This window comes from Leptidea sinapis, chromosome Z (genome assembly GCF_905404315.1).
Source record: "Leptidea sinapis chromosome Z, ilLepSina1.1, whole genome shotgun sequence".
In the NCBI taxonomy this organism is placed as follows: domain Eukaryota; kingdom Metazoa; phylum Arthropoda; class Insecta; order Lepidoptera; family Pieridae; genus Leptidea; species Leptidea sinapis.
Genome location: NC_066312.1, coordinates 8,354,887 through 8,379,057, shown reverse-complemented (window position 1 = coordinate 8,379,057; position 24,171 = coordinate 8,354,887). Strand labels below are relative to the sequence as shown.

General features: G+C 33.2%; 1 protein-coding gene across 2 annotated transcripts in view; it reads right to left on the bottom strand.

The window, feature by feature from the left end:
* The window catches only part of LOC126978351 (ecdysone-induced protein 78C-like), an 80,951-nt gene that overhangs the window by 51,581 nt on the left and 5,199 nt on the right, over positions 1–24,171 (bottom strand). Inside the window, exon 2 of one of the 2 annotated variants that reach the window (XM_050827104.1) lies at positions 19,512–19,567. In XM_050827104.1, coding sequence (XP_050683061.1) covers positions 19,512–19,567 — 56 coding nt within the window. Of the gene's footprint in view, positions 1–11,141; positions 11,301–19,511; positions 19,568–24,171 lie in introns of those variants that run through there. The other variant, XM_050827103.1, reaches the window with a different exon arrangement.

Genomic DNA, 24,171 nt, shown 5'->3' with positions numbered 1-24,171 from the left:
ATAAATCTAAAATAAAACAAAATTTCTACCAAATCTTACGATCAAATATAATCTGTTACTGGCTAACTCTAAAACTTAACATAATTTCGGTATTATGTTAAAATATTCCCTGCAATGACGTCAGTTTGGTAATGCCATGTCTAATACAATTTAGATTTCGCGAGCAAAAGTAAATTTGGACGAAATTTAGAAAAAAACGAATCACAAGTAGTCAGTCAGTTTTATGTAATTTGCCACTCGGCGATATTCAAAACAATATCTATTGTTTTATTCATGTTGAAAATTTCGTCCAGACACGATAGCTATAATACCAGTATCCTGTCAGGTCGTACATTACAATCAGGTGAACGACCTAAGAGAGTCCTCTCAGAGATACAGGAAGAATGGAGATACATCATAAACGGTTGAATTATGTAGTATATGTATTTACTGGAATTATTTATATTATATGGAAGGGTTGACAATCGAGCCAACTGGTAGAACATAATCATTGTACATCATTTCAGCAGGAACACGTCCACTGCTGGACAAAGGCCTCTTCCAAAAATCTCAACGACCATCAGTTCTGCTCTGCCGTCAGTCAACCTATTCCGGCGATCTTGACTAGATCATCGGTCCATCTTGTGGGGAGCCTACCGACCCTTCGTCCTTCGGTACGTGGTCGCCATTTCCGGTACACATACTCTCTTGCATCTGTTTTGCCTTCCAGAAGACCGCTGGTAATCAAGATTTCGGGGTAAAGTATTTCGATACTTATAAAATCAGTTATCGGCCAACCAAGAACAGTTATAGAATTACTTAGTAGTCGCCGACCAAACTTGATCTTTTTGGGGGTCAAATGGAACAAGTTTCGTTCTCCTCCAGTTCTCAAGAGAAGAATAAAGAGAAGATGATTGAAGATACTAGTTTTCTTTCAGCAATCTCTTTGTTTTAGGGCAGAAGATAAAAGCATGCCTTAGTAGTAGGTAGTGTCTACTTTAATATATGCATTTTATATAGTGAACTAGGAAGAATATTATGCAATAACCCGTAATATTTTTCTGGAGTCTCTCTTTTTGACTGCGAATGCAATGAGAATGAAATATTATGGCTGGTCATGCTAAGGTGGTTTGGACATGTCGAGAGAATTTTTGTTTTTTTTTATTTTTTATGCGCTGGTGCCTGTGGTAGGTAATAAAATACCTGAATGAAGAACGATTGACGAAGAAAGTGTATAAGGCCTGTGTGAATGAAAGTGTTGGAAGGGGTAGACCTAGGCGGACGTTTCAAGATCAAATCAGGGACGTCTTGAAAAAATGCCAGGTCAAGAGTACCCTAAGCCGGAGAGCATGTATGAAAGGAATAATGAAAGTGGACGAAGCGACACAAGTATGTAAGGATCGTAGCAAGTGGAAAGAAGTGGTCTCTGCCTACCCCTACGGGAGAGAGGCGTGATTTTATGTATGTATTTACACTGTGGCGACAGTTTGGGTATATCTAAGGAGTGAGTGAGTAAAGGATTCGGGGAGACTAAGGCTCTTATTCAAGTGAGCAATTTGATTAAACATTAGCAGCTGGTTACCACCAGGATAAAAAGGCGAGCGTGCATCATACCACTAATGAATGTGGAAGCAACAAGTGGATAGACGTATTATAACACAGGCATAGTCTTTTCGGCTTTCGTTTTTATAGCTTAACGTCCAGATTAAATATGTGCTGAATATTCCATGAGAAACTTATGATGTGGAAAATGAGACTGGCATTATAAGAATGATGCTTTGAACCTGTGTAGGAGCTTATTGATTTGATAAGATCAACCGGAAAAATTTAGTCTTACTAGAGCGACTTAATCATAAAATATTCATACAAAAATAAAATTTTATAATGAAACATACATATTAAGGGTTACGACACTAAATAAAAACTACAGTATGTCTCAAGTTGGATAAAACTGCACACAGTGTACAAAATTTGATTAAAATCGGTTTACGGCCGTTCCGAATATTCAGTCTATTTCTTACTTGAGATAAAAATCGTAACTATCGTTGACTTTTCTGTCCCAATAAATTTATCGACGGTAACTCACCTTATCCGTGCACGCTGTCTGTCAATGGGACGACGTATGGCTTACCAGCGATAGATTGCCATTCACGCGTCCCAATATAAGGTGATAAGAATGACTTATCGGGTATATTGGGACAGCTTCAGATTATTGACAGGTAATTACTGATAGTAGAAGGTAGTAATTTATCACTATCTGTAGATAGTATATGGAGAGCAGCCGTTAGTAGTTACGATTTTTATCTCAAGTAAGAGACTGAATATTCGGGACGTCCGTTAGACAGTTTTGGAGTCAATAGATCATATTATTTTTGATTTCCATAATATTGGTATATATTTTTCGGAATAACAGCTGTCAGATCTGGTGATATATTAGATGGTACGAGTAGCCCAACATCCGGTGACAATGTAGGTCTGTTGTCCAGTAATTAAATAAAGTGTGTTAATAAAATATATTGCGTAACAATTATTTATTATTTACGTGATCTTTATAAATTCGATTTATGTCGAAACCGATTTTTTGTAGTCGCGTTCGAACAAAAATGTGTCCCACATCACTATACTCATGTACCCATCCATGAAATAAATAAAAAGAAAATAGTTTAACTTCAAAAAAGTTTAACTTTTTTGAAGTTAAACTATTTTAGTAGAAAATTATCAAGCTATAATTACTTTTACCAGTGGGAGGCTCCTTAGCTCAGAATGCCGGCTAGATTATGGGTACCACAACGGCGCCTTTTTCTGCCGTGAGGCAGTAATGTGTAAGCATTATTGTGTTGCGGTCTGAAGGACGCCGTAGCTAGTGGAATTACTGGTCAAATGAGACTTAACATTTTATGTCTCTAGGTGACGAGCGCAATTGTAGTTTCACTCAGAATTTTTGGATTTATCATGAATCGTGAGCGGCACTGTAATGGGCAGGGCGTATCAATTACCGTCAGCTGAAGCTACCTGCTTGTCTCGTCCCTTATTTTCATAAAAAAACTTAAGTGTTGACCAATTATAGGGCTTGCGTTACAAGTGCGTTTGTGTGCGAATGCTTGCGTTTATTTGATTTGCGCGTGTAGTAAAAACATCACAAAAACATTTAATTATCTTAATATATATAAATTACGTGACACGTTGTTCGTCCTCAACTAATGAACGGATTTTAATGGGAATTACTTCATGGATTGCAGTTTAGTCGAAATTGAGAAATAGCATAGTTTTTATTTCGATTCGGGAGCCATAATTATTTTTATTTTCAGTATTTGTTTTGTATGGACATATTTTCTATGAGAGAATTTAGTGACGCACGGTTTGACAGTTGTGCTGTGAAGCAATTTCATTATAACAACAAGGAGCATACATTACGAAATATTTCTTGATGTTTTGAAATATTATTGGCAAATTCCTATAAAACAGTATTTTTTTTTATTATCTACAGAACAACGTCTGTCGGGTCAGCTAGTTTAGTATATATCATAAGTCTATATATGTATATTGTATAAAATATTATATGTTCTCTTGCACCAATAGTACAGCTTGAGGCTAGATTATTTGTGTGAGTTTGAGTTAGTTACACCATTATTATTAGATTTAATTACTTAAATTCTATACTTATACATAAGTTAGGGTGATGGCCCGATGTATTTGTGCTACAAATGTTCACAATTATTCAGATAACCTAGAAGCCATGGGTGTTCTAATCTTAGACTTCCCTTGATCGCAATCCTTTCAGAGTGTGTAGCTCACTATAGGGCATACCTTTACAAAAGATCTATGCTTATGAATACAGTGATGACGGCGGCAGATAAAGATTTTGGGTCAGTGTGAGATGACTTTTGTTTGTTTCCATGCACATATTATCTTATCACACACGTGAATCAATACGGTTTTTAACATTTGATCGAAATATATATTTAACTCAACTCTCCGAGTTATTTCTAGTGGTTTCCACATGGGACGGAGTGATTGCAATGTTTTTGCAATTCTTGAACTGGAGTATTCAGTTGTTTTAATTTCTGACAGGTATTTTAGCATCTGTCACCCAGAGGAACTACTTGAAGCCCCATTTTAGGCCTTTAGTATTATTGTTTATTAATGATTTTATAAGTACCCGTAACTGGAAATTAAGTACCTTTAATAAAACCTATATACAGGGTGTAATCTTTAAGTGTAACCAGGCAAGATTTCCGTAACTATTATAGATATAAAAAAATAAACAGATACCAAAAGTACGTTACCTAATGAATAAAGAAGGCATTAATAACTTTTTAACGGCCGTTACCAATATACTATCTACAGATAGAGATAAATTACTACCTTCTACTGTCAGTAATTAGCAGTCAATAATCTGAAGCTGTCCTAATATACCCGATAAGTCATTCTTATCGCCTTATATTGGGACGCGTGAATTGCAATTTTCATACAAACTTCTATCTTCTATGAGCTATACGTCGTCCAATTGAAAGACAGCGTGTACGGATACGGTGAGTTACCGTCGATAAGTTTATTGGGACAGAAAAGTCAACGATTGCTACGATTTTTATCTCAAGCAAGAGATAGGCTAAATATTGGGAACGGCTGTAAGACGACTGACGACCCAGTAATCCTATAGCCCAGTGGTTAGTGACTAACCCCAAACTAGGCATAGCCTGTAGTAAGGGTACAAGTCAACGATATATATTTTAATATATAAATAGATAAATATTTATAAGCATCCGTGACTCGGAAACAAACATTCATATTCAGCATATATTTGATTGCACCTACCGGGATTCAAACCCGGTATCCTCAGTAGGCAGGGTCCACTGGACTATAGGGGTCGTCGCTATAAAACTATTAACTTTATCGTGAAAACTCATAGGACCTTTTTCATTTGTATTTTAATAAATAATATATAAAAAAAAAATGTCCGGTTGAAAAATATCAATTTCTTGCAATTGTTTTATCAATATGGCACGGAGTTGACCCTAGGCAATATGCATTTATATCATCAGTAAGGCAATTTGAAGAGGATCGCATAAAAACAGTGGAGTTGTTTTCGGTAAAGCGCTGTTGTTTGAAAGAGGATGTTGTGACAAGGACTGAAAAAGGAATGCTGAAATGGTTTGGACATGTGGAGCGAATGAGTGAAGATAGAATGACGCATCAAATATATAAGGCAAGTGTGTGTGGGAAAGTCGGTCGCGGGAGACCTCGTAGAACATTCGTCGACCATATTGGGGACGTTTTGAGAAAACGAGAGGTCCGAAGCACCCGCAACCGGCGAGCATAAAAAGAGTAATGAATGTAGAGGAAGCGCGTGAGATTTTTAAGGATAGAAGCAAATGGCATTCAATTGTCTCTGCCTATCCCGACGGGAACAAGGCGTGAGTGTATGAATGAATGAATAAATGTTTTCGGTACTCATTCGCCGAATCCTTGTCCATTCCGATTCCGACGGACAGTTTAATATGAATAACATGCAGGTAATTTATTGGGTAAGGATGTGTCAAAGTACAGTGATATATTGTACTTATACCCAACGAACGTCTGATAAATGTTATGAATTTTGTATGTGTGCCCTATGATAATTTGAGGGAAACTGAATAACAAGTAGTCGCTACACCTGGATGTATTTTTAGAGTCCTCCGTTCATTTTTACAAAATATATGACGCCCTAGTAACTTGTACTTTCATGTTGTCATCATTATTTTCATGTATCGATGTTACTACGTATATTATAAAAGGCATAAAATGCATTTATTTTCTCAAAATTGATTCCATTAGAATTCTTTTTGATGTCATATCTCATATACTAGGTACTACTACCGCTTTGGAAACAAATGGCGCTCTGAGAGCAGAAGCGGCGCAAGAAACGCTTATATATACGCATTTATAGAAGAATTTACATCTCAGTATAAAATTATCCTTCTTATACATGGTTTTATTTTATCGCTTTTGATATATTTTCATTAATCACTATATATAATTAAAACGCATCAAAATTTTTTTAACAATATATGTGCTTAAAATCTTTTCTAAATTGGAGCTATGAACAGAAGTCTCTCAACTCAAGTTGGTCTCTTTGTAAATGTACTCTAAATTTGCGAAGTGACGGAATATATTAAAGTGACCCTTATTTTAACACGTCAATTAAAACATTCTTTATATCTTCACTGACAGTGTGAAAGTAGAAAGACATATAGACCAGAGAATCTCTAGTAGACGAAGTAGACCTAAAGCGTTTCAAATAATAAAATAAAAACTGATAGTTTCCATAAGGTGACAAACTCAATAATTAATTAAGTAATAAAAAACATAATAACTAACGACGTAATTAAATTAAAATAAATAATAACAAATATAATATTTCGAATCAGAAATACATATTTCTATCTAAAAATCAATATTGTCTAGAATCATCCTAATCAATACTATATTTTAAAACTATTGGCAACAAAAGTTTACTTTTAAATATTTTCGAATTCAAATTAGAGCTAGTCTCATATAAAAGGGTTATATTCTCAAGTCACCTCTTACAAAAGAAACGATTCTCTTGACACCTGTTAAAACGTTTTTTAATTTTAAATAATCTTATGTGCACACTAATTTAAATTAGCCGAATAGAAGAGACTACCATAAATTTAAGATCTACAATGTGTAATGTATTCGACGCAATAAACGAATATCATTTCACAATGAACGAATCCATGAGGTACCACAAATTGGTGGAGGTACTCCATAAACGTATTTAAAATTCGAATACTTATAAAATTAAAAGCTTATGCTGAAGGCAAAACAAAATTGGATTGGTCAACGATTACAGATTTGATCGTGCATATAAGAGAATTAATTCCCTTTAGCACAAAATTTATGGATCCTATCCTTGTAACTTCATTTAGTCTACATTAAATATTTTATTAAAAAAATTATCAGAATGCATTGGAAGGAAAGAAGAGATGTATTGTTCTAATCTAACTTGATCCTGTTTAACTTGGAATAGTAATAGCGAATTCGTTTACTTACCAGTTAGTTTTCAAAATGGACATTTGAAGACAATATTTTTTTAAATTGTTGTGAAAACGTCTTGAGGCTAGCTGAGCACTTCATTTTGTGGTTTTGAATGAGACTCAGCTCAGTTAATATGCAACGCTCAAATATGTATCGCCCGATCAGTAAGGTCGACTCAAGTCGACACCTGGGAGCGTGACAGACAGAGCAAAACTTACAATGACGCACAAAAAACAACTCAGCTCCCAATAGCTTATTGAAAGGTCGTCAAATAATATCCGTACGGCGTTGTATATATATATATATGTTAACTTATACAGTTTGTTTTTAATGATAATAAGTGACGAGACCAGCAGGACGTTCAGCTGATGGTAATTGATACGCTCTGCCCATAACAATGCAGTGCCGCTCCTGAGCGGGTTTTGTTCAAAAATTCTGACCAGCACCACAATTGCGCTCGTCACCTTGAGACATAAGATGTTAAGTCTCATTTGCCCAGTAATTTCACTAGTTACGGCACCGTTCAGACCGTAACACAGTAATGTTTACACATTACTACTTCACGGCAGAAATAGGGGCAGTTGTGGGACCCATAATTTGGCCGGCATCCTGTGTAAAGGAGCCACTGGTAGAGATCATATTAAACATTCAAATTAACACATTATTTTGTGGCAGTAATGTTCAAACTCATTTGTAAACGCTCATAAAAAGATCATTGATCATCTTTTATCACACATTTTGTTTTAGCTATTGAAATGTAATTACATATTAAGTAATGGTTAAAAACTTCAAGTTACTTACATAACTTTGTTAATTTTAAAACTAACTAGTTTAACGTAATAGTTAAATCTAGTAAGTACTATCTTCTCGCCTCAATAGGGCTACTGGAGACCCAAGCGCTGGTAGCTATTTCAGTCAACGGATCAGCCTAGCTATCCAACGTGGAATTGCTGCAAGTATTCTTGGTACGCTTTCCCGTAAAGATAGCTTTACTTAAATGTTATCATAGTATTGTAAATAATACAGATATGTCGAGCTGTATGTTGAAGGTACAAAAAGCTAATTAATAACTATGGTGTAAGTTACCGTAATCTATGATATCCTTTTCTTATGGAATGGGAGGACAAACGAGCGTACAGGTCACCTGGTGTTAAGTGATCACCGCCGCCCACAATCTCTTGCAACACCAGAGGAATCACAGGAGCGTTACCGGTCTTTATACCTTCTTAATAAATAATGTGGATTGTATTGATCCTTATGGCACTATCATCTATACATAAAAATATAATTGGAGTGTCTGTTTGTAATATTAAAATAACCGTTTTTTACTACATGTTTATGAATAAATATGCGGTAAATATACCAAAATAACATTTTTTACAATTTTTGTCTGTCTCTCTGTCTGTTTGTTCCGGCTTATCTGTGAAATGGCTGGACCGATTTTGACGGGACTTTTATTGGCAGGTAGCTGATGTAATAAGGAGTAACTCAGGCTACTAGAAAAGTCTTTTCTACTTCTTTTATTTTAGAAAAATACAGTAATTTTGCTATATCCAAGAAACCGTCTAACTCTAAAAAATATATATTATGGCAAAACAACGTTTGCCGGGTCCGCTCGTATTATATAAATTATAACATAATTAATATAGACATTAAATTTTTAACAACATTTAGACATTTTTGTATCCAAGAGATGTTTGTATATTTGTTTATATAACAATAATAAGAAGATTTACTCGGTGTAAAATACCTTTAAATACATTTTAACCAGCTGAAAAATTTAAATGTTATGGGTTATATACAATATATTTGCGATAAATAGGCAACACAGATGAGATACTGCGTGAATCAACCTTAGTAGGAAAGATGTTCTACGTACGAGTAAAATAATTAATATTAAATAGAAGAATGTCGGTGGCGGTGATCACTTAACTCAGGTAACCGGTACGCTCGTTTTTCCTTCTTTTCCAATAAAAAAGTTTTTAATACATTTCCTCATAAGCTATCATGTTTAGTAATTCGGATTATGTAATGGAAGATATCTTATATCTTTAAACAAATAATTCTTGTAGATACATACGCGTATATATCTACATAAAATGAGAAACAGCTACAATAACATTAGAATACAAAGGTAGAGCTCGCCACTATATAATATAAATACAAGAGTATAATAGCTCAGATGGGTGACCCGGAAAGCAAAAGACCCCGGTTTGAATCCAAATGGCCAATAAGTTTGAGTTTATTCAAGTTTTGTACCCTCTTAAAAATTCAAGCAAGGCTCGGTCGTCCAGGTTTTTTTTATATAATACGAGACCATTTTCTCCGTACCACATTTTTGTTTACTTGCAATCAGACACTTAACTTGGATTATGTTCCCAGTTTAGTAAGTTTTAATTATTTTGCAGGTAGCCCTACCGGAATCCAAAACTAAATAATTGGGGAGCTTACCGCAACACTGATGGATCAGTTAATATCACATTCAAATTGGTTAAGCCATTTCATTTCATTTTAAAAGGCACTATGTACTTATGTACGCCCGCAAGAAGTTGTACTTAAAATATAATGAAATTATTATTATACCGCGTAATTTAGTTAAATAACGTTTATTAAAATAGCATTAAATTATTTTTATGCAATTAGGTAGAATTTATTATTTACATACGAGATACAAGAGACTTATGGTAGCCGTAGTATTATGAAAATAGTCTAATTGACGGTAGTCTGAAATTGCGTGCCGGTGTGCGCATAAAAGTGTACAACTTAAAAAAAAGTGTGTGTGCACTTATGTATGCACGCAAGAAGTTATACTTCTTTGGCGTAACGAAGCAATAATCATTAAAATGATTTACTCCTCGCAGTGATCTTGCACAGATGGCTTTGACAATTATTTATTAAATAATGAATTCGGCTGTATGGGCTTGCACCCTTTGCCTATCCTAATAATGGACGAAGTAACAAAATAAAAATAACGGATGACACAAACGTCAGAAAATTTTAGGAATCAACTTCAACCTATTACTTTTGTGTTACAGTGATGCGCGCGCATCTTAAAATTTCACTCTCATATTTTTTCATAACGCGCCTAAATAATTATAACTTCAAAAAATTTCCTCGGTTAGACCATATGTTTACAATGTACTACATTAAAAGGCTTAATAAATGAAAATCAAAGAAAGAAAAGGGGAAAATAAACATAAAAATGACAAAATTAGTAAAAAAGTAAAATACTCTACATAAGATACCTGAATTAGTACTTAAAGCAGTTCCGTGTTGTGTTCTGAATCTTTTATTATCCAAGTTAAATATGAAACGATTTTTAAAGTAAGTATAAAGGAATGAAATATAAAATTCTAACAGAAACTATTGTTTTTTTAAGTCTTTTAAAGTATTATTAGTTAATATTGTTCTTTTGTATAAATTTTAAATTCTATCACTGCATCTTTTATTTTTATATTATTTATGTACCTAATATAAGCTTGAGATTAGTACTTATTTTGAGAAATCAATAATAATAGCAAAACAGCGTATTTTCACTTGTCCTAACAAACTACTTCCATTTGTTGAAATAGATAACTTATACACGATGATTAAAAAAAAAACATTTTTAACCGACTTCAAAACGGAGGAGGTTATCTATTCGATCGGTATTTTATATGTATGTACACCGATTACTCTGAGATTTATCATTCGATTTATGTTATTTTTAGTTCGATGCAGAATAGATGCCATTTCGTCCCATAAAAATTTTACATAGTTTGGCCCAGCAGTTTTAATTTTATGAAAATTTTAGTTTACCTCGATGATATAATTATTTTTTGTGTATGGCTTCTTTAGAAGTTTTCATTCAGGTTGATTATATATTATAATAATTAAATGATACTGTCAAAAGTAAAAAATAAAAAAAAAACTACGATTAAAAAAACCGATTTCAAAAACTGAAAAGTATAAAATAACTAAAAATTTAATTTAATACACCTTTACTTTAATAAAATATACTATTATTTGTATGTGGTACATATTTTTAAAGTCAGATAAAAATCTTTCAGTATGTAAAACTTAAAAGCTTATTCGAATCGAAACTCTGGCTAAAAAATTAAGATAATAATTTTATGGTAACGTACCTCTTCTAGGCGGTATCTGTGAAGAATCTTTATCGTAGAATGCTATACATAATTGTATATTTTTAGCATGCAGAGACCCGCGTCCGTACAAAGTGGAACTGCCGCGCCAACCCGCCATTTTACGAGCATACCGTACCTACGCCTGACGTGGTCGGCGGCCTTCCGCTTACTAAGCTTCTGCCGTAGCTTGAAGCTTCGAAGATGTAAGCCTGCGCGTGCGCTTATTATGCAACAACTAAGCTACTGCAAATAACGCTTAAAACCACCATTATTTTTCCACGCTTTTTATTAACATCACGCACCTATGTATGTATGTTTGGTTGGACCGATTTGGGCGCGATTTTGACCCACTTTAAGCGGCCAGATTTCGTTCAAATTTGATAGATTTATCGAGGAACGATGACAATTGTTACATTAATTTCATAAAATTATTCCATTTTCAAAGTGCAAAATAATATCTATATAAGAATATCTAAATGATCGGACAGCCTGGGACTAGATTGTGATTATTTTATAGCGATAGAAATGACTGTACAAAATTGTATATTTTTATTGAAAAGAGCGCAAAAAAAAAGAATGCTGGGAGAGTTTCTTGCGCCGCTTCTTCTCTCTCATAGCGCCATTTGTTTCTGAAGCGGTAGTAGTATCTAGTAGTATAAGAAATGACATCAAAAAGAATTCTAAAGGAATCAATTTTGAGAAAATAAATGCCTTTTTATGCCTTTAATAAATGTTGTCCGATTCTCAGACCTACCCAATATGCACTCAAAATTTCATGAGAATCGGTTAAGCCCTTTCGAAGGAGTTTAACTACAAACACCACGACTTGAGAATTTTATATTATACAATTTAAGGTGGCCTCCACAGAACCAGACAAAAACCATGCATCATTATCCACTATATTATCTGCTGTACTATAGTAAGCCTTCTTTGTCAAAAGCTTTAATATATTTCTTGAAATTGTGCTTAGTGAGTCCTGGTATGATGTTAACATTGCTTTAACAATATTTGTAATTACCTTCTAACTTAATGGTAAAAAAGCAAGTGCATGAAAATCACTTTAACTTATGTTAAAGAAAGAAAGAAAGGAAGGACAAAATTTACTCTCATAGGTAACATTTCCTTGACCTAGATGTATATACCTAGTGATTTTAATTTTATTTCACTATATTTTAAAAATTAATCTTACATTGAACGAAGAATTCGTATAAAAAATAAATAATAGTTTAAAAACTAAAAACACGCTTTTTATAGAAAACCGAACTAAAAACTATATTAGAAATTCATATAAATTAATAAAATCTGTTTTTGCAAATTGAAAAATGGAATAATTTTACCAAATTAATGTGTCATCGGTCCTCGATAAATCTACGTTGTTTGAACGAAATGTGGCCGTTTAAAGTTGTTCAAAATGAGTATGTTACAAACAAACATACATACAGGTGAAGCTAATAAAAAGCGTTTAAAAAGTAACTCGATTGTTATAGAATGGATAATATCTCATAAAAAGAAATTATGATTAATTAATTAATTTATTAAAAATATAGCTACTATTAAAATAGAGCGATTGCCAATATAGCCTAGTGATTAGTGACCCTGCCTATTGAGCTAGACGGCCGGGGTTTGAATCCCGGTAGGTGCAAACATTTATATAATGAATGTGGATGTTTGTTTCCGAACCATGGATGTGTATATTTTGTATTTATGTATATATGTAAAAAATGTTATTCCTCGTTCATTTAGTAATTCCTATATTTTACGTTTGTAGAAAGCACAATGTAATAAATAACCAATGAAAATATTATTATACAGCATAATTTAGTTAAATAATGTTTATTTAAACATCATTAAATTATTTTTATACCATTAGAGAAAAAAAAATTTACAGCTTATAAATATTGAAATTTATTTCATTCCTTCCCCTTGGTTGTGGTTCACTAGACATTATATGAAGTACCAGACGCTTAGTAGCTGAAGTATGATATAAATAGTCTAGTTGACCTGCTAACTTCAGGGTGTCGAGTTTGCGTGACGGTGCACTCTGATAATTTTTACCTAACATACCAATAAAAGCATAACTTACAAATAATATATAAATTACTACTAGAAACTTATTCAGAAAGTCACCAGTTGAAGTAAATTAATCATTATCTTTCTTGAAGTAGCTTTTCTACCATGAATGTCGTTGAAGTCTTATGTTCTATGAATGAAGTCTATAAAATGAGTATAGAAAATGTGCGTCAGTTAAAACATCGTTCAATTTAAATTGTATTCTCGTTATAAAATTTCGTTTTGATATAACGGAATAAATGATAGTCTCTGGGGTGATACCTTCAAAACGGATATTGAATTTCAAAAGGTAATTTACAATTCTTATTACGACGGTGTCGACCGTGACGCTCGACGTCCAAATACACAAAAAAGTTTCATTTTGTGTAAGTTTAGTAACATCAGTTTTAAGCATTAGGTACTTAATTTGATTTGAGCTTAAGACTAGATGATATAAGTCAATTCTTCATCTAGTTGAAATAAATAATATGAATTACAACTATGCACATCGAACGAGGCGTCCTAAGTCGGCTCGAGCCGACTCTAGTAGAACGAGCGTTACATAGACGAGCACCATGGTCAGGGTCATTCAACGCCCATAAAATAAAATTTTTAGCGCATCTAATGGATTTTTTAATTCAATAAAAAATGGTGTATACTTTAAATTCTCTTCATTAGATTTATGGGTAGTATCTATAGAGTTTTTGTTAGGTACTTACTAGCTGGTGTCTCAACCAAAAATATCTATCAATTACCAATTCAACTCAGTGTTCAAAAGAAAAAATGCCGCCCACTAGCGCCACCTGTCCGGCACTAACGTAACTATGTTTGTCAGAATGGCCATGTCGTCGTTTATATGTGTGCAGTTTTATTTCAATTGACTAAAGGTTCTCGAATATTAGGTGACGATACACATACATCCTTTTTTTTTGATAATTTAGTACAATAGAAGAGGCAAAACATATTATATTTTAGTATATAGGTAAGGTTATAATATCATAACAGCTACACAATGGTACTTCGCTCAATGTCATTGTAAGCTCTCTTAAATCCATATAAATGCACCGAAATTGGTGTCAGATATCAATAACGTTCTATATACCTACATATGTACATATCATTCGCAGTCCGATAGCGGAACAGCGAAAGTGTGCTTAAAGACAATGTAAGCACACTTTTCTCCTTAATGCTATAAAAAAGTGTTCAAATAATACGTTAACGACGCAAAAAAAGGTGGTGTGACTTATCACCGGTAAGTTTATTTTATTTATATAAGATTGGTTTGCAAAAACCGTAAATAATTTTGTAAAACAAATATTTTTTTATTAAATACTAGTTTATGCCCACAACGTCCGCGTAGGTTAAGGGTTTATAAAAATAATAAGAAAGTTTTGTATTGAATATTATCTCATGTCCTATTCAAGTTCCGGTTCCCGTTTTCGCTGCGATTCCCAACATATATAACTAACTAAATAAAATATAATAAATATATGAATCATTTTCAAGGAAGATTGCTATGTCAAACTTAATTTATTATTCGTACTTATAGTTTCAGCTCATCGACGTGAAATCCAGTTTTTAACAAATCCCACGGGAACCTTGGATTTTTGCAGGACAAAATGTAGTCATGTCCTTTCCCAAGCTTTAGTCTATCGCTGTACATAATTTCATCAAAATCGGTTCAGTAGCTCCAGCGTAAGAGCGTTACAAACAAACTTATATTCACATTTATAATATAATTAATGACGGTTCCTGGACCAATTTGCCTGGGAAGAACTTTATTATCCTTTCCAGATAGTTGATAGGTTTTTGTAGAATATCATTGTATCTATTTCATATTTGTTTCATTATATGTATACTGGGTAATTTTGCCTTTAATAAAAACTTATTATTATTATAATACTACCTGACCCGACAGACGCGTTGTTCTGTATATAATATCTAAATAAAATAATGTTTATTTATGACATAATGAATTTGTTTCATAGCAGAATTGTCAAACCGTGCGTCAATAATTTCTCTCATAGACAATATGTCCATACAAAACAAATATTGGAAATAAAAATATTTGTTTGAACGAAATCTGACTTTTTAAAGTAGGTCAAAATCGCGCCCAAATGAGTCGGTTACAAACAAACATACATACAGGTGAAACTAATAAAAACCGTGTAAAACATAACAGACAACTTGAATATATAATTGATATAGTTGGTTGTCAAATGTCAAATATTATAGTTGCGGAATTTAATTTGAGACAAAACTTAAGATTTATTAAGCAACATAAAAATAATCTGATAGTGAGTTAATCTACCAACTATAGTTAGCTAAAATTAAGTTCATTTTTTACCTTCAGAGACAGTTGAAATAAATGTAAAAATTCTAATTAATTATTAATTTGAAACTATTCTTTCAATTTGATTTCTGAATAACGGGGGACATATCAAAAGGAAAACAAATTTGTTATTTTTATTTAATTCGGAGCATTTTCCTATTTATTTTTATCTTTTAACCTTCTCTGGACTTCCACAAATAATTCAAGACCAAAATTAGCCAAATCGGTCCAGCCGTTCTCGAGTTTTAGCGAGACTAACGAACAGCAATTCATTTATATATATTATTAGCTGACCCGACAGACGTTGTTCTGTATATAATGAATAAAATAATGTTTTTTTATGAATTTGTCAATAATATATCATAACATCAAGAATTACTTCATAAAATATGCTCCCTGCTGTCGTAATGAAATTGTTTCACAGCAGAACTGTCAAACAGTGCGTCAATAAATTCTCTCATAGAAATTATGTATGGACACATCAAAGGAAAAACAAATTTGTTGTTTTTATTTAATTTAGCAGCATTTTCCTATTTATTCACCTTTTAAACCTTCCCTGGACTTTCACAAATAATTCAAGACTAAAATTAGCCAAATCGGTCCAGCCGTTCTCGAGTTTTAGCGAGACTAACGAACAGCAATTCATTTTTATATATATAGGTATATGGTACAATTATTGACAAGTATTCATATCCCTTTCTCTCCCGCTTGTCAGAATGAGACAAAAAAAAGGACGCGAACAGCGCGCTGTCAGATATTAAAATTATACAGTCGCTCTTTTTTTAAAGGCCTTGTGAATAATGATTAGCAATATTGTATTTCGTGTACGGAAAGTCTTTGCCGGTGAATGTGAACGGCTTACAAGAACGTGAACAATTACAAACTAGTGCATTTTACATGGTATCACACACAAATCTGTAAAAGCTAATCTACATATTTCAGCTTTTCCGTACACGAGATAGTTAAAGGGAGTTGGCGCCAGTTGGCAAGAGAAATAAAGAATTTTACAAACCAAATAAGTCGAGTGCCATTTGCTCGAATCACTTCCTCGATGATTTTTTTTCGATTTCACCACTAAAGGATTTAAGCGTTTAAAAATTAATGCTCAGAAAGTATGATAAAACTTTCTTAACATTAAAAGTATTGAAATCTCTCTCGAATTTCATTAATTTGTTCAAATTGGCGTACACACAAAAGTCCTATTTAGCCACATTTATAATTTTGCAAATCTATATAATCTACTTAGATAGATTATATAGATTTGCCAAAAAAATAACCAGGAAAAGAAAACTAAATCTAAAAGACAAATTTTTACAAATTTTATTTATTTCGTGGACTTAACATTTTAATAACCACTTTACTAAATTATTTTAGGTAAATAAAAATATTATATTTGAGTGTTTGTATTACTCATTATTCCTTTTAACTTCAATTTATTAGATTCAAATCCATTTAGAGCGTGGTGTGACTAATATACACACAAACCAATAAATATCAAACAAACATAACATACAAACTTCCGCCTTTATAATATGAGTGTGATTATTGATTAAAAACGTAAAAAACGTCCAACTGAACAGATCTTGATCAGAAAATAGGGACAGACGGACAAACGTAAAACTTATAGCAACCCTCTTTTTCATCAGGGTTTCAAAAACTACCTGACAGCTACTCCACTGATGTCACTGTCCAAATTGGGTTCTAAATTCAATATACGCAGCTCAAACGGAAAAAATGTTTGCATTGTCTATATAGAACCTCATTGTTATATACTTAAGTTTGGGATTGACAATCTTAGTTTATATATATTTCATTGTTAGAGTGACGATTTCAGGTAATTTACAATACACATAGTTTATATCGTGAACCAGTAATGTGTAAGCATTAGTGTGTTCCCGTGTAAAGGGCGCCGAAGCTAGTGAAATTACTGGACAATTGAGATTTAAAATTTTATTTGTCTCAAAATAATGAGCGTAATTGCTCAAAATTTTAGGTTGAATCAAGAAAATCCTCTTTTAAAAAATTTTCTTTTGCATAACATTTATTACATTTATAGTGTAATTAGCCTAATACATAAACATAAAACAATTTAAAATATAAAAAGCTTATTCGAAGTGGTCTCCATTGGCTGCAATATAGTCCTTTGAACGTTGAGGCCAGTTATCAATAGAAGCACATACTCTTTCCATGGGAAAATTCTTCACTGACAATCGTACAAATTGTTTTAAGGACTACAATTTACCATGGCGTTTAGAGCAAGCCGTACGGCCAGTCTTCAGCTCTGATGAAGTCCGAAACATTCGTTTCCAACTAAGATTGCGAAGACTTGCTGGAAGAAGCATTTTTGGTTATTGAACATGGTGTTGTTAAGGGCCTTCACTACCTTCTCAAGAATGGCATCTTGATACACTTGTGCCGATGTTTTGATACCTTTTTTACAAAACTATGGCTCAGTCATTCCTTCATAGCTAATACCCCATCAAACCATCACTGAGGTCGGATTGTGCCCACGTTGCACTCTATCGAATAATTGGGAACCTTGCTTAGAGCTTTGAGCATAAGTACAGTCATTTTGTTTGTTAAAATGTTCCTCATTTGTAAAAGTTTTCTCATCCGTAAACAAAATTTTTCTGTGATTAATTACAAAATTTTAGTATCATAAAATTGGTACTGTTAATTTTCTCAAATAAATATCGCAATTCAAGTTCACAATAGAAAGTTGTGTATGACAAAATATATTCTATGTACACATTGGTGTTGGATATTCAACATATTCAATACAAGAAAGTGTATGGAATTTATATATAACTCTCCCTATTAATTGAAATGAGATTATTGCACATTCTGACAACCTGTATGTAACACACAAGTTTGACCCAGTTCAAAATAGGTATATTTTAACGGTCACCTACTTAGATCAAATGTGAAACTCTTAAGATGTAACTGAAGTTGTTCCAATTACGAACAAATGTGAATTCTCCTTTCATGGAATATATTATTTGAATGGTTCATTATGAGCTCTGTACTAATAAGAATTAAAGGTCCACAGGACTTGCAGCCTATAAGAGACGTACTTGTCATTTCTTAACTGATAATATAGAAAATAATATGGTAAAATAGGGGTAAATTAACAACTACTGAAGCACGGAAAGAGAGTTCACAGAAAAATTTTTACAGTTGATTTTTACTATCGAGGAACTCAATTGTAAAAATTTTCTCATCCGTTTCAACAGACAAAATGTCCGACTCTAAGGAAGATTTCCAAGTAGTCGACAGAGTGCAACGTGGGCACTCTGTCGACTTCCGTGATGGTTTGGAGGGTATTAGCTATTTAGGAGTAACTGAGACATACTTTTGTGAAGAAGGTATCAAATATCGGTACATGTGTATCAAGATACCATTCTTGACAAGGTAGTGAAGCCCCTTACAACAGCATGTTCAACATCCAAGAATGATCTTTCTATCAAGACTCGGCGCCGGGTCATAAAACTCAGTCTACGCAGTCTTGGTTGGAAACGAACGCTTCGGACTTCATCAGAGAGAATCTGAAGACTGGCCGTCGTCTAGTCCCGATCTTAATCAGCTGGATTATGATTTATGGTCAGTTTTCGAGAGTATGGCTTGCTCTAAGCGCCATGATAATTTGGAGTCCCTAAAAAAATCCGTACGATTGGCAGTGAAGAATTTTCCCATGTAAAGAGTGCGTGCTCCTATTGATAACTGGCCTCAACGTGTAAAGGACTGTATTGCAGCTAATGGAGACCACTTCGAATAAGCTTTTTATATTTTAAATTGTTTTATATTCACGTATTAAACTAACACACTGTAAATGTAATAAATGTTAGTTGCAAAAGAAATTTTTTTTTGTTTCAGACTTGGTAATATAGTCCCTTACCATCATATGACCCATGTACTCGTTTGTGTATAGATAATATGAACATAAATACTTTCCATAAGAGGTAGAGTAAATTATAAAAGTATAGACTTACCTGACAAGCTTCTAACATGCGCCAGGGACAAAGGTGAGTCCGGCTCTTCTTTAAACCTGTAGAACAGTTTAATTTATTGAGTATATTTTTGAAGAAAAACTTAAGTCCGTATTGGTATACTGTCGTGTTGCCGGTATGCTAAGTCTTCTTGGCCATCTTGTTATTCGTACTGGGACGTTATGAATGATGTTAATCAAAATCCGAAAAGCATTATTAACGTTTTACATTTGGATAATTATAATAAAATTATTTTAATCCTATTGACGTCATTCCAAATGATTGGAAGCTAAACAATTTCAGGCAAATATATTCTATTTTTCATTAACTTCGAAGTGGATCTTCCAACAGAGAAAACCTTGAGTCTGAGGATTGAAAAGTTGTGTTAAGGAAGACTTATGAGGGTTTGGAAAGAGAACATTTTGGAGATGGTAGAGAGGTCAAAAATAGTTCGAAATGGTTAGGATTCGTTGAGGAGCCAAAGACGATCAGACGCTTTTAGTGCCAAACATACTGAACTATATTGAACAGATCACCATTTTTCAAGTATTTTCATAATTCGAATGTGTATCTTATGTTGGTGAACCGTAAATAAATAAGTATATAATAAAAAAAAACTTCAGGAGTGCCCAGGAGTGCCGGCAAAAGTGAAAAATTGAACATTAACGTTGTGTTTTTTTTTAAATATTTTGGAATGGTTTGGGAATATTTTCGCACGAATTGTTTTATTTATCTGTCTAAAAGAATATTTATTTATTGCGCTATCGTACACAAATATGACAATTTACATTGCTTATAAAAATGTACACTTTAGGACTATTACAATTAAAAGTTTATCTGTCAGAAAAATCAACTTTCATCCATAATTTCAACGATTGTCTTACGGATTTTCGATCAGGTCACGTGTTGAACATTGACGCGAGTTTAACATGTTATATTTATTGAAAAGTTTAACTTTTTATTGAAAAGAGCGCAAAAAAAAGAATGCTGGGAGAGTTTCTTGCGCCGCTTCTTCTCTCTCAGAGCGCCATTTGTTTCCGAAGCGGTAGTAGTATCTAGTAGTATAAGAAATATGACATCAAAAAGAATTCTAAAGGAATCAATTTTGAGAAAATAAATGCCTTTTATGCCTTTTTATAGCTAAAGAAAAGTGTTCAACGTCGCTAAGAAGTTCTCACTTCAAAATATGGCCAAAATTCTTCGACTTGCAAACATCACGATTTTGTTTCCTAAGCGGTTGGAGGAGGCCTTTTTCAAGAGGCACATTAAGCGGCGTTATATTCTACAGTTCAACAAAAAAAGATTACCCATTTCGTATTTTTTTGTGGATTTTTTTTTTATTTTATGAAAAATGAAGGACACACGAGCGTACCTGGTGTTAAGTGATCACCACCGCCCATATTCTCTTACAACACCAGAGAACGCGCTTTTTTTGAAGTAACACATGTCGTATCATCCCGGAAACACCGCACAAGGAAGCTAATTCCACAGCTTTGTATTACGTATGCTCGTTGAAAAGCGCACTGCGGAGGACCACCATCCAGATAATGTAATCAAGAGTTCAAGGTTAGAGGGCTAATTTATTATTTATTAAGATACCTACTATGGTGATACGGTGATAATCCTACCAAACTTTAATCATTATAAAGCATGCGAAAACTGTCATAAAATCAACTTATAGATATCATCACTCTGGTCATATCAGAAAATTACTAGTTAAATACAACACTAACGACGACGAAAACGAATAAAAATAATAATTTTCTTATGATAAATATAAACTACACAAGCAGAACAAGTCGATACTAGACTAGTTGTAGTCAAGGTTTTCCTAAATTAGGCTATTGGGTTACTAGGAACTTAATTTTCAAGGACAGACAAGCATCGCATCTCGCCACATTGAAGCACACGAGTGAAATATTTGAATTTTAAATAAATATAAAATATTTTTTGTACCTCGAAGCCGATCACGAATTATATTAACAAATTCGAAGCGAAACGCACACACAAGAGTTTTTATGTATGATGTCTGTGTCGTATTTTTGTGACTAAGTTTTTATTTATTCATATCAATTGATATTACTTCATAAATACGTAACTATCAACCTCTATGTATGTAGAGATATGCGATATAATCTTCGTGTATTTAACTTAATATGATTTCTCAATATATTTAAAATATATTAATTTCCTGTCAATATAGAAGTAACATTATAATTAATGTGTGCGTGAGCGTCACGTACTTACATTCGCCAACACGCACACAGACAGCCAAATAATGTTGCAAGTGACTTAGACATTTCCCTAAATCAGTAAATTGTAAGAAATACTAGATTATATGTAATATAGAAAGAAGAAATTAAATAATAATTTAGAATTTAATAAAAACATCACGTATTTAATTATTGTTGTAACAATTTTTGAAGTGTAAGTAAATAAAATCTTTAGAAGCGTTGTTTTTTGAAACTCGATGAAACGAAAAAGCGAGACGATAGAGGCGCCGTTCCCAGCTCCGTATATCCGTAATATATCCGAGGTTTTCTAGGGTGCAGAGAACGAATTTGGAAACATTTTTTAAATCCAAGATGGCCGCCGTGCAAAATTATGATTTCAACAATAATTTTAAATTAATTCTCGAGAACCTTGGATACGATATCCATTTTGTTGAAATCATTATTTTGCACGGCAGCCACTTTGGATTTAAAAGAACAAAAGGCGTGTAACCGAAAATCGTGACGATAAAATTTCTCTCATAAGTCGATAAAGAAGTTTCACTTCAAAATCATACCGACGTATTGAGAACCTCCTCCTTTTTTGAAGTCGGTTAAAGAGTGGCTGTTAATGTTCTCACGAGCTCAACTTTTTCCAAACATTCTATGGTAAATTCAGTTATTTAAAAGAAATATTTATAGTGACTATTCAAAGTGCTTAGTTTTAGCCTAATTGAATTAAGATTATTTTACTTTGACTTTGGATACTAATTACATCATGTGGCGTCGTAAATTATAGCCTCCTTTGAATATCTACCAATAAACACTATAAACTATCCCAGCGGAGGAACTCGGGGTATATAGTACTTTGATAGCTGGCAACTTGTCATGTCGCGGTGTTTGTAGTTAAACTCCTTGGAAACGGTTTGACCGATGAAATTTTGAGTGCGTATTGGGTAGGTCTGAGAATCGGACAACATCTATTTTTCATCCCCCTTAATGTGGGGGGTGGTCCACGCCATTTTTTTTTGACATTTTTTTTAAATTTTTTTGATTATAAGTCAGCATTAAAAAATACATACAACTTCAAATTTTCACCTATCTACGATCAACAGTTACTTTTGTATCGCGATTTTAATATCGGCAATACAACGTTTGTTGGGTCAGCTAGTATTTCAATAGAAAACTTAGTTTCTATATAAATTATCTCTGTAGGTGTTAGATAGTATCCGAAATATTTTTTTTTGCTTTTTATATGTAAGGGATCCATAGACTTACTATATTCTAACTGATCGACAAACAATGCTTGACGAGAGAGAAGAATATCTCTAACGGAGATACAGCACTTTGGTTTCTGTAACCGATTTTGATTGATATATTGTAAACAGTCAGCCACGTAGACAGTAGCTCCTTAATATTTTGAATATTATATATTTAACCACTAGTTAACGCACACTTTGACAAATCAAAATGGGCTGTCACGTCCTCTATAATTTAGTATATTCTAAATCTATGGAGAAATCATATTAAATTAGAATAATAACGCTTAGAACGTGAGTAGGCCCAAGCGAAATGAAGCAGTTTCAATGTGGTCTTTTACGACCACATACGTTTCCCGCCGCGTCAGTGTCATTCTGATAACTTCCAGGACTATTACCTACTTCCAGAAAAATTACTAACTGTGCACTGAAAGGGTGTCACAAAGCGTCTTATAATAAAAACTATGATAAGAAAATCACATTTAACACTTTCATACTATTTCACAACTTTTAATTTAAGCTAATACATTCGTCAAAACAGCAAAATATTTTGTAAACGAGACCGACGCCGTTCAAAAAATATGTTGCCAGCTATCAAAGCATCCATAGGTACATGAACGTAATTTGATGCAGGAAATTGGTGCACCTCATGAAATAACCAAATCCTTTTTACCTTGAACTTTAATCTATACAACGAACATTCAATTAATGTGATATACTGCAACAACAAGATGTAACGTCGCAGTAAGAATTATTCAATATACCTAAAGGTATTGTTTGATGTTCATGTTACTTTCATTACTATATTATTATTATTTTTTTATGAAAATAAGGGACGAGACGAGCAGGACTTTCAGCTAATGGTAATTGACCCCAAAAAAAGCGGCACTACAACTGCGCTCGACACTTTGAGACATAACATGTTAAGTCTCATTTGCCTAGTAATTTCACTAGCTACGGCGCCCTTTAGCCCGAAACACAGTAATGCTTACACATTACTGTTTCACGGCAGAAATAGGCGGCGAAATATATTATTACATATAGTGATTACATCGATATTAATTTCACGTCTTCTATCCATACAGTTCGTAAATTATTTGTATGTAAGTTTAATGAATAAAACGTACTCATAATAATTATATTTCTTAGTCTTTTATAATAATAATTTAATACCAAATCATTTAACATATAAGT